Raw genomic sequence first — 12,644 nt, forward strand, 5'->3', positions numbered from 1 at the left:
GACCTAGTCCGGAGAACGAGCTACCGAGCCCTCTCTGACTTTGCGTGCCAAGTTTCCATACTTGGACTTTTCCCTTCCACCTGATCAACATTGATCAGTAATCAATCTGAGTTTAATTAATATCTGATACAAACTTAAATCAGTGTCAACATCAAAACAGCAGCCAGGTCAGACCGTATCAACACATGGAGGGCACCCTCAACCCCGCTGGATCCGCAACGACGATAAGCTTTTGACTCTTCGTCGCTTATTCGCCTGAGGGCGCTCCCAACCGCATGGAAGGCGCCCTCCACCTGCGTCCAGGGCACCTCTAAGCTCCATGGAGGCACCCTCATGCCTTTGTTGCGGAGCTATTGACGAGGGTGCCCGAGGTGCCTCCAAGCTCCATGGAGGGCGCCTCGGGCACTGTTGGTCCGAGGCAAATATATCTGATTCGCTTCTTGCAAAATATGTTAGTCCAAGAAAATAATCATACCCTGCAAAACAAAGTTAGCACAATATAGACATGATAAATAAAATATTTGACAGCCTTCAAACTGCCCGATTCTGATTACGGATTTCCCGTCCGAAAACCCTAGGTCGAACCGACACTTACTGTTCCCTCACCGAGGAACGTGTCCTCACCTACTCCACTCAGGAAAGTTTACCTGTTGTCAGACCGGTTCTCCAGACCTACTAAACTTTTGCTCAGCGCCCGAGGCTCCAAGACATTCTACTGGACGTCCGCTCCATGACCCATCCAGTCTTCCACTTGGTTTGCGACACCAAGACTTTCTACCTAGAATCTCTGACTCTAGGACTTTTGCCCGAAACCCTCGACCCGCCAAGACTTTCCGCCTAGGGTTACCACCTCCTAGGGTGTAGGATTACCACCCCTAGGATTTTCCACCTGCCTAACCGCAGTAAGACTTTTGCCTAAGTACACTTAGGACTTTCTTGTAATCTCATTTAAACACATTAGATCACAAATAACCTTAACTTTGAATCATTTGTCATTATCAAAACTTAGGTTCGATCATCGGATGTTTCCTGCACTAACAATATCCACGATCAGAAATCTCATGATCATCGAGATTCCGTGCCGCTAGACGCTAAGTTAACTCTGCAACTTGCATTCATAAATCGTCAATCATCATTATGTCCTCGACGTTACGACCATGGTGCTTGACTTCTCCATCGAAGCCTTCCTATTGTTTTAACTATGACTATGACCACAATGACCCCCCATTGGATCTGGTTATGACCTTCTTGTGGCTCTGATGCCAACTAATGCCGGGCAGGATAGCGATTATCCTGTGGGTTATCGAGAAATGAAGATTGAGGAGAAAACAAAAAGAAGATCTTTCAAAAACAAAGAGAAATACGTTGTTCTTTTAGTTTTACCACAAAAAAGGAAATTTTATTATGAATAAAGGATAATTCCTCAATATCTAAATAGGATTTTTATATAGATCACAACCTATGACGCAAATAAAAGAAAGAAATTATAATTAATAGATCTTAATTTTAATCTTGTAAAGAAAGAAAATATATCTTAATTTCAATCTTGTAAAGAAAGAAAATATATCTTTTACCTGAAAAGAAAAATTCATAATTAAATGATCTTAACTCCAAATAAGACACCGACCAAGACAAATCCTCTCCTATAAATATCAGGAATACTAAAATTATCCTAAATATCCTAAAAATGAAAATGACCAAATATAGTAAAAATGCTCTAAAAAGGGTTTAAACGATGGAATTTGGGGCCAAAATTTGGCTGTTATGGTTTCACTCGTAATAAATGTAGGTTTTCAAATTCTATACACGTGACCACCGACAACACTTGATTCTGAGTCCCAAGTGAAAAGTTATGCTCTTTTGAAGTTTGAAGAGTCATATTGGGCTTCATCATGAGTTGGGTCTACATTAGAACCCGACTTGAACACAATTCGAAAATCCTAAATCTGAACACGAACTCGGACAACCTAACCAACTCGAATAACCTGACCGAGCCGATTAATAAGGATTTTTTTTTACTATTTTCCTGATTATTTTTTTATTTTTATCTTAATAATTTATGATTATAATAGTAACATTTTTTTATTTGTTATTTGTTATTATTTACCTCAAACATCTTAATTTTTCAAACAAAATTTGATTTAACTCTAAAAATCCATAAATCCTAAATTCAGTTAATCTAAGTTAATTCAAATCCAACTCAATCCTAACACAATCCAAAAACTTCCAACCCAAACCCGAAAAACTCTCATTCTAATCTAATATTTCTGAGATTGACTTGAATCAAATTGACAGGTTAAATTTATTTTTACGCCTTTAACATGTACACATAAACCCTCCCTAGTGTTCGACCATCTCAACCTAATCATCGTAACTTTGACAAGATAATTTTATTTTGTGTATTGGCAAATAGCTTTTATTTTAGTGGAACGAAGTCGATTCCTTAGTCAAGTAAAAAAAAAAATGATAATCTCAATTAGTTTCATTGACTATCTCTAGGATGACTGGTCCGGTCCTATAGAAGTTTTCCACCGACATCAGAGTAAATTGGGAAGCGCATGCGATGACCAACCTAAAAATTCAACATCCTTTAATTACACCCCTCAAATAACTAGCCTAACATATTGTCTACTTAAACCCTACAACCTCGTAGTCCTAAAATACTAATCAAGGGCTCGTCCATTTGTAATTAGGACAAAACAGATGGGAGTTCCACGATTTTAGTGGCCAAAAAGTCAGTTGCTCGGACAAAAACGAAGTTGACAGTGAATTACGGATGAGGTCCGTCCTGCACTTCCCTACTTAATACCTTTATGCCCACGCCACTGAAACACAACTAAACGTCATCATCGGCATTAATGGAGAAAGAACATGGATTACCTATCAAAAGCTTGGAGTTAATCATGCAAGAAAAGAACAGTCTGAGTCGACCTTTTGCGTCATGCCTATCGTCTTGATCGAAGAAAAAGTTTCTCCGGCAGTAGAATGCCAGACGCCAGTCAGGAAGCTCGTTTCGACGTCTGTTCTTGTCCAAGTGGAACTGTGGCAGTAGAATGCCAGAATCCAAAGGGAATATGTAAGACATGCAAAAGTGTAAAAGAAAATTGCATCTCTTAATGGTCGATACTTATCAACGCGATGTTATTTAGTTTATCTAACAACAAAATCTTCTGTCGAGAAGATGAAGCAGAACAGAGCTCGATGTGCATCAACCATGGGAACATTTTTTCCTTCCTCACTTCGCTCATTCATGTACAGTTACAACGAAGTCAGGGATTTGGCTTTAGTTCAGTTAAGGGCGGCGGTGAGGGACCTGAAGACGACCTCCTCGCAGGGGATGGTAAGCCCCCTCTCGTGGTCGAACCCAAACTCCTCCTCCGCCTGCCGAAGTAGGCTCTGGAATTTGGGGTGGGCGAGGTAGGAGATGGGAACCACGAAGCGGCTCCGGTTCTCGCCCACGTACACCGCGAAGTGCCCTCTCGGCACGTCCGCCGCCTCGCCCTGCTTCCGGCCCAGGCTCGAACACCGCTTCAGTATCTGCTTGATGGTTGGCTTCCCCATGCTTAAATTTATCGAAGAAGAAGAGGAGGAGGAGTGAAGCGTATGCAACAAAGGGAGCTCTCTGCATTAGAGATATATAAGCAGAGGAAGGAAGAAACAGAGCATGTGGAGGGTTGTGAGAAGCCATGGAAGCGTGACGGGCCCAGTGAACATGCGGGCTGAAGGTTGGCTGCGGTTGTTGGCCCTTTGAAGGACAAAGCCTGGCCCTCCTCTCGCCATGATCTATCCGTAATGCATCCAGCTTGAAGTTGTGGGGAGCCACTGTTTTCTTGCAGTAAAGAAACAAGTATAAAATGTATCTAATTGACATTTTAATGAGCACTTTACTTTTTTGTTTGTTTGTTTAGTTGTTTCTGAAGCTGTTTTGTAGTTTGCTATTAATACAATGTTAATTGACTTCTGTGAACTAGACGTTTCATGCAAAAGCGGCACTTGCGTGGAACTCGGGCTAAGGCCATTCGTCCAGGTTAGCTTACGTTGCGAGTTCCTTCCTAAATTTGGCTTTGCGGGATGACGCTCGGCCCCCCGGCCTACTGCTTGCTTGCTCGTCGAAAGAAGAGAGGCAACGGAAGCCTGGGAATTTGACAGGCAAGCACTTGAGGATATGACAGAACAATCACTAATCAGTATGTGAAAATCTGAATAGCAGCAGAAGCAATTTAACGACGAATAATGGCAATCATAATTTTTATGCTGGCAATGAACTTCTGTTCATTTTTAGGATAAAATTGAAGCCGATTTTCAGGGGTTATTATAATGGGATAAAGGATTAATTTTTTAACAGGTACATATCTTTGAGGAAATAAAAATTCCTCTCACGGGACTATATGATAGTTATTTGACTATATGATTTAGTCAAATTAAAGAAACTTTTGTCATATGATCGTTAAAGGATGTTCAGAGAATCATCAAGATGATCCTGATCAAATTAAAGAAACTTTCAAGATTTAGTTGAAAAGTAACCATTGACTTGTTTAATCCCTTTAGTCTTCAACAAGAAACTTACAAGATGATTGTGTTGAAAAGTAACCATTGACTTGTTTAATCCCTGATGGATGTACTTTGGCCAAAATTGAACAAGTTGGCAAGAAAATAAATGGCATGATATGAACGGATTAAGATAGCAATGCATGTGATCCTGACACTCTTTACACAGCTAATTCAGTGAAAGACTCAGAGAAGCAAAGCAGAGTGTTGGAAATTGCTTTTCCGAATAGACCGCGTTGTCAATCTCTATCGAAAGAGATATCGAAGAATATGTATGGAGATATTTAAACCTAATCGGAATAGTTTTGTTTTGATATTAAAGTCTCTCTCGACTATGAAATGAGATTTTGAGATATTTTAAGGACTTCATATGAGACAATAATTTCTTTATTAGAGGATATTTTATTAGTTTATTTATTTATTTATTTATTAGTAGTTTAGGAGTTTTTCCTATTTTACACTTATAATACTATTTATATTGCACACATCATTCATAAAGATTATATTATCAACTTTCAACATGGTATTAGAATGCTAAGCTTGACAATAATTAATTGTTCTTCTCTCCACAAATCCTAGCCACACGCCACCATAGCTGCCGCCCACAATGGCCAGCGCTGCCGACAACACCTATTGGCCGCCTTCCACGAAAGCTCCTGATTTGTTTTCCAATCTTGTAGTTCTCAACGTCAATGATCAAGCACCGTTGAAACTCACCACTTCCAATTATTCGGCCCGACGCTTGCAATTCACGTCTCATCTATTCGGGTATGAATTACTAGGATTTGTTGATGGCTCACATCCCTACCCCTTGTACAGATAATGCCTACAAACACCATGCTCCCTCAGGCGATCCTGATCATATTCTCTAGCTCTGCTAGGATCAACTTCTCCTCAATGTTATTATTGGATCAATGTCTCCTACTCTTGTGTAGTTTATTTCTGCATCCACTTCATCTAGAGATGTGTGGTAGATGCTGGAGAGAACCTATGCTGCTCTCTCACATGTTAGGATTATGAGCTATCATCAAAACCTTGTTAGCCCTTACCAAGATAACAGATCTTTCATTGATTATATGGAAGATATCAAAAAAATATTGATGCTCTTGCGCTTATGAATATCAAAGTTGACTTTAATGAACTCTCTATTTGCATCTTGAATGGTTTTAGCCAAGACTACTGCAATATCTCACATGCTCTACACGTGCTTGATATCCATATTACCTTTGACGAGCTCTTCGAGCATCTCCTTAGCTATGAATCCAGTTAAAAATGTTGACAACATCTTCATCTTCGGCACCAGTGACTGCTCTTGTTGTTGGTGCAGGTTGCACTAACGGTCGAACTCAGGTTTTAATGAATGATAAAGTAAGTTAAGTTAGGTTTGTTATGATCTAATGATGTAACTAAGTGTGCAGGAGAAGTCCAGATAGGTTGACGGGTTGACCTGATATCTGGTAAGAAATCTAACTAGGTCGACGGGATGACCGGATAGCTGGTACGAAGTCCAGATAGGTCGACAAGCTAACTGGATATCTGGCACGAAGTCCATCTAGGTCAACGAGCTGACCGGATAGCTGGCACGAAGTCCAGACAGGTTGACAAGTTGACCGGATGTCTGGCAAAGCGGTAAGTTAAGGTAAGTCACTGGAGGGGAGTGACTTGGTGAGGACGCGTTCCTCGTTTGAGGGAACAGTAGGTGTCGATCCAACTTAGATCCATTTCAGAAATCTAAGTTGAGATCTTGACTAGATTCTGGTCTCGAGAAGACATAATCTAATTACTACTCTATTTTTATAATTGTGCTAACTTTTATTTTTCAGGGTAGTATAATGTTTATTGCCTCTGACTAACCTTTTTCTTGCAAGAAAAAGTTTTGCTGGAAAAAGTGGTCCAGACATCCGGAATGCAAAAGTCTATCTCGTCCTAAACGTGGAACGCGCTGATTGGCTGGGCCGACGTCACAGTCCAAGCGCTCGGAAGGGATCTGAGCGTCCGGAGCTACCTATATAAGAAGCCTTCCGCCAGAGCATGAAACACAACTGTCTACCACGATTGTTCTATTGTGCACTGCTCCAAAGACGCTCCTGCGATGTTGCGAAGCACCTCTGACAACCTACGACTCAGTTTTAATTTCCTTGTTGTCGGTAATTTGGTTTTATAGTTCTTGTACTAATCTTGTAACTCTTTTCACAAACTATTAGTGGATTGTCCAACGGAAGTACTCGATGAGTACGAGCCTTGGAGTAAGAGTCGACGAAGGCTCCGAACCAAGTAAAAACTTGGTGTGTTAACATTGTTCTTATTTTTCTGTTTCTGCTGCTTACTCGATTAAGTTTCAACAATCGCTATTCACCCCCTCCCCCCTAGCGAACTTTACAATCCAACAAGTGGGGTATCAGAGCGGGTACCGCTCTGAATTGGTATAACCACCAATCAGGCAAAGGGGGTCTTTTTTAAAAGAAAAATTATATATTGTTTGTGATTAAAAATAATTCTTACGCCTTTCATTTTTTTCCTTTAATTTTTTTTAAAAGTTCACTACAATTTTTTCACCATTAGTTATAATTCATGAAATAACCCTTCTGATAAAATTTGTCATAATATTTTTTTATTATTTTATTAACATTTTCAAAATTTTTGAAATACCTTCAATTCTTTATCTCCCACACTACTTACCCCAAGACAAAGTCTTGGAAATCGCTTCGTGTCTATATTTTTTGCAAGTATATCAATGTCTCATCAAGAAGGATGGAGCATCCATGAACCGTCACCATATGAGATATATGAGAGACACAAATTCAATTTATGGAGGATGCAGATGGAAAGCTTCATCTTTATGAATGACTTTGATGGCGGCATGACACTGAGACGATCAACCCAGAACTTGGAAGCAAACCAAAAGGTAATAAATTTAATTTCAGATCTATTACCTAATAAAGTTACATGCAGGATAGGAAAGGTCAAGGATACCCACGAGTTTTGGACCTGCCAGACCAAGCTTCACGAGGAACCGTTGGAGTTAGAGAATCAAGTCAAAATCAAATCCAGACTCGAGTCAGATCCAACGGAGAAGCCTACTGAATTAGGGGATGTGCTTAAGGTCAGTATAATTTACCAAAATACCCTTGCCAGTAGTGGTTTAAATTATCTGCATGATATATAATTATGAAATTATCCCTAATATATTGCATAACAATCTAGATTTTGATCAAATCAATCAAGACTATGATCAAATTGACATCAACCGTGACTTGGTCAAACAGAACATTGACCAAATCAATTCAGACATATTAATAAATTCAGAAAACTTAAAATTAAATAAAAATTTAGAAACAATTAATTCAAACATTAAAATAAATTTGAATTTAAAAAATAATGAAATAGATTTAGATAAAATCAATAAATATCTTAATAAATTATTTAATAATCTAGACAATATCAATCTAGAAAATTCTATCAAAAACCAAGATAATTTAATTAATAAAAAAATAAATTTTAAAAATAGACTAATCTTGTAAAATATGGTACCAAATAATAATTAAATAATAAAGTTATTTGACAAATAATCTTATTGAATTTTTCAAAAATTTTTAGACATTTTCTGAGATTTAAATGGAGTTCGTATGAGCCCGTTTGAGGGGATGAACCGGTGGGATTAGTTAAAGGCCTATTTGAAACACCAATTAAGTAGGAGTTAATTGAGGAATTAATATAAGGTTTAATTAATCTAAACCTAAGTTGCAATTATAAAACCTATTAATTCTCCTCTTTTTATCCGCTCGAACTCTTCCTCCCTCTCCTCTCATCGCGTCGCACACACCACCACCGCCCTTCTCCTCTTCGTGTCACCTCCGCCCTCTCTGATTCTGTCACCCATTGCCACCGAACACCGACGGCGGCCATCCGCGAAAGACTGCCGATGACGCCGATTCCAATCCCTGTCCGATTTTGAGCTTCTCATCTTCTCTGCCCATTTCCTTTTCGTCATTGTGCCCTAGCATCTGCCCGATGTCGTCGTCGCCTAATGCTCCGCGGTGAGTCTTCGCTCGATGCCGCTCGTCTCCTACCGATGCCGCGTCGCGCGTCTCCGGCTGATGACGGCTGCCGCGAACTCCACCACCGACAGCGTCGACCATCACGAGAGCCATCCTTTCCTCCCTTCAACTACCGGGTCGTGCCCTAGCACCGCCCCTCTCCTGATCCAGAGACCATTTCCACGCCGCACTCCACCGATTGGCCATCGTCGAGCCATCTTCGTGCCCTAGTTGCCACCATCATCGAGCTTCTGTTCTAGTATGAGGTCATCCTCCATTCCACTGCAGGTAGCTCCTCCCCACCTCGTTCATCCACAATGGTTGTGGGGATATCATTGTGAGCAAATTGCTAACCTCACCTGCTCACTGCCATTGGCGTTGAGTGCGATTGCCAAAGATTCATTGTAGGGAAGGGAGTGACCGAAGAAGCTTGGCAGGTCGTTGTAGTTTTGGCTAGCATTGCTCACCGACAATCCATGGATCTGGTAATCGTGTTCAACAATGAAGCCTTCGATTGTGAGCCGATAGCTTTGGAATTGGGTAAGCTGTGGAGGTAATTCCGAATACGACCTAGATTTAATTCCAGTTGTGGAATGGTTAGATATTCTAATTCTAGTTAGATGTGATCTGTTACTTCAATGGATATGGATATATATATATATATCATATTATGTTGAAGATTTTATAATCGGTTGTTATTTGGATTTCATTCGGTATGATGATTAGTTGAGATTGATTAATAAGTTAGATTTGTTAGCGGATGGATAGCTAACAATTGATTATGTGAATGAACTAAATATGTTGGGTTCATAATACTTAGTAGTTGATGGGTTGAATTATTCTTTGTGATATGTGGATTTTGGTAGATCTTAGAATTGATTGGTGGATAAAAGATGAACTTATCATCTAGTTAGATTTGGATTATTAGGTGAAATTAAATGGTTATCTAATTGAATTAGAATTGGGTTTTAGGTTTAGCTAGTTGTTGTATATGTAATTAGCTAAATATATTATGTGATCGCAGGACTTGGATTCGAGATGTGCGTCTCGACGTGAGATTAGTTTATCACGATCGACAGATAAAGGCGGGTACTTCTTTCTTTATCTCTTAGTACATTGTTCTTAGTACATGAGCTATACCTTCGATAGTTCTTGTATTTATCTCGACTCTACTCGTATTTTTCCTGCGTTTGATACTTCCACTCAATCTTTGAGCTACTCATGTCTGTTTCTATACAGTCTCTTGTTGCTATCGATAATATTTAGCAGATACTATATTACTAGGTATCAGATACCAGATACTAGATGCCAGACATTAGATATTAGGTATTGGATATATGGACACTTGATACCATGTTTACATGCTTTGGTTGTTGTTTATTTACACACCTTACTAAGTATGTTGGCTTCATGTAGCATACCTGTTTCTGTTTATATATATATGATGACCTGCTGCATTTATGCATCATGTCCTTGCATGCATGCCAGCGACCATGTCTCCCTTGTGGTTGAGAGGGTCGTTGGCTAGGGCCGCACGTTCGGTCACTCATGGGTAGTGGCGGCTGGAGCGTGCCGCTTGTCCTGTCTTGCCCCCCCCCCCCCCACTCTCACACTCGTGGGTAGTGATAGCTGGAGTCACGGGCAGCAGGGACCCCCGTCGCAGACGTAGCTATTCAACTACTATGCAAACTGTCCACTTGGTCACTCGAGAGTAGTGGCGGCTGGAGTGTCGTACAGTTGTCATCGATCCGGCCTCTCGACCATACAGGGGTCGTGGTGCAGAGGGGTGGGCGGGGTGACCATCCATGCATACACTGTTGTTATTATACTTATGTTGCTACTGGTACTTATGCTGTTATTGCTATTTTATGCTGTTATGATTACATATGTTGAGTTATGCATCTGTTGTATGTGTTTAGACACTAACTCACTTGTTGGGATTATGTATATACCTCACATGCTATCCTTGTAGTATGAGGAGTACTGTAGCAGATCTTTGCTACTTGTGACCTATTACTAGCCTAGGATACGGTTTCAGGTATGGACACTTATTATGATATCACTGTAGTATCTGCTATTTCCCTACGAGACTGTATACCTTTGCGTCTCTAGTTCTTTACTATACTCATGCACTATCTGTCAATTACCTGCTGAGTTTTTATACTCACCACCCCGTATATTGTTAATTTCGCCAGGTAACAGGTAAAGGATTTATGGAGTCGCCTGGAGATCCTGTCTGCCAGTCCCACGTCACATGCGAGAACGATATTATGGTTTTAGTATACCGTACATTAGTTGTGTTTTGGTTTTGTTTCTTGTTCTTGTATTTGTGTATCTTGTATTTGGTTTGGTATCATTGTGTCAAGCCGAGCCGACTCGCAGATAGTTGCTTTGTGTTTTGTGATCGTTGTTTGGGATTTCCGCTGTGTTGGTTTTTAGTACAGTCGTGTGGGCTGATTAATATATTTATATAACTGCGTGGTTGTGTAAATATATTTCAGCCGTATGTGGCTGATGTATTTTGTATGTATGTATGCCCCAGATTGTCACCGGTACAAGGGAGATGCTGTCGAAATTTTTCGACAGGGACTCCTTTGGGGGCGTGATAATTTATTGGTATCAGAGCCAAGTTTTACGAGGTCTATTTTCTTTTGGATTTTCATGATTTGGTTTCTCGATGTGACTTTTCGGGTTTTAGGACCAGGCAGTGACAAAAATCTCCAAGCGCTAAGAGGTATGTTTGCATATTGTTATCTTACATTTCTGTTAGTACATGCATAGTTGTTCTGATAGTTATGTCATGTATTAGTACTCTTTTGTTAGTACCTGTGTAGTTGTTTGTAGCATACATCACATGTGTTGGGTCAATCATTGATCAAAGTTGACCCTACTAGAGATCAAGGATTGCAGTCTCATGGGATTTCTTTTACCATACCACCAGTATTATTAGTTTCGGTTATCACTAGTTTGGTAGTGGATAATATCTGCTAAATATCATGTTATCTCAGTTAGTATAGGACTGATGTACCCTTGTTAACATGCTCAGTAGAGTATTGATCTACTCTAATTGGTTCGGTTCGTAGAGGACCAAGTTACTCTTATTGCTTCGGTTAGTAGAGAACCGATTTACCTGATTGACTTGCTTAGTAGGGTATTGATTTACTCTGTTGGTTTGGTTAGTAGAGGATTGATTTATCCTAGTTGCTTCAGCCTGTAGAGGTTCGATTTACCTTTGTTGACTTGAGCAGTAGAGGACTGATCCATTCTTATGTGATTAGTTCGGTCAGTAGTTCAGTCAGTAGGAGACCGACTTACTCCATTTCATGAAGATTTTGACCTTTGGGTTATTTGTGTTCGGTTAGATAATCTAAAAGGCACATTTGAGTTCATGATTTGTACAGACGTGGAATGGACTGAATTGGTCGCATACCATTGTTGGGTTGATTAGTATGTAAAGGATCGATGCATCATATTTCATAAGGACTTTGACTATGGACTGTATGTATCGGGTAGAATGACCAAGAGGGTACATCTGGATAGATACCCCCACTGATGTGGAAAAGTGTGGAGCTAGCTGCTTAACACTTACGTGATACATTTGTTATATAGGTGTATCAATTGGTGAGTATATTTAGATACATGACTTGTACTGATGCGGAACAGATAATGTTAGCTGTGTATACTTTACGTGACCAGGCACCACGTGAAGGAAGATGCAGAAGATGATTTATAGGAGCAGAGTATCTCTTGTCGATGATTCTGAAATGCTCTAGAGAGATAGTATTTCTCTACCTCCTTCGATTTAGCTTGTCAGGAGTTCTTGAACCGAAAAAGGAGGAATCGTGGTATAATGGTTTATAGGGCGATGATCAGTTGACTCATCTAGTGTTGTTCCTTGGGAGGTCCTAACCGATGGACCGATTGAATATGGGTAGATATCATCGATGATACATATTGATATATGATCTGTAGGGATGCAGAGTATGTGGTGTTGGTTGCTTAACACCTACGAAGTTCCACCATCACCAAATGGAAATGTCAGATGCTGATCTGCGAGGA

The 12,644-nt window shown here is 40.0% G+C and overlaps 1 protein-coding gene across 1 annotated transcript; it reads right to left on the minus strand.

Moving 5' to 3' along the window:
* Positions 1-3,100: 3,100 nt before the first annotated feature.
* On the minus strand, positions 3,101-3,604 carry LOC121993792 (auxin-responsive protein SAUR50-like). Its single transcript, XM_042548101.1, has one exon. It carries the CDS (start codon positions 3,559-3,561, stop codon positions 3,289-3,291), a length of 273 nt encoding a protein of 90 aa, XP_042404035.1. The 5' UTR covers positions 3,562-3,604; the 3' UTR covers positions 3,101-3,288.
* Positions 3,605-12,644: the final 9,040 nt, after the last annotated feature.

This window comes from Zingiber officinale, chromosome 6A (genome assembly GCF_018446385.1).
Source record: "Zingiber officinale cultivar Zhangliang chromosome 6A, Zo_v1.1, whole genome shotgun sequence".
Lineage (NCBI taxonomy): Eukaryota > Viridiplantae > Streptophyta > Magnoliopsida > Zingiberales > Zingiberaceae > Zingiber > Zingiber officinale.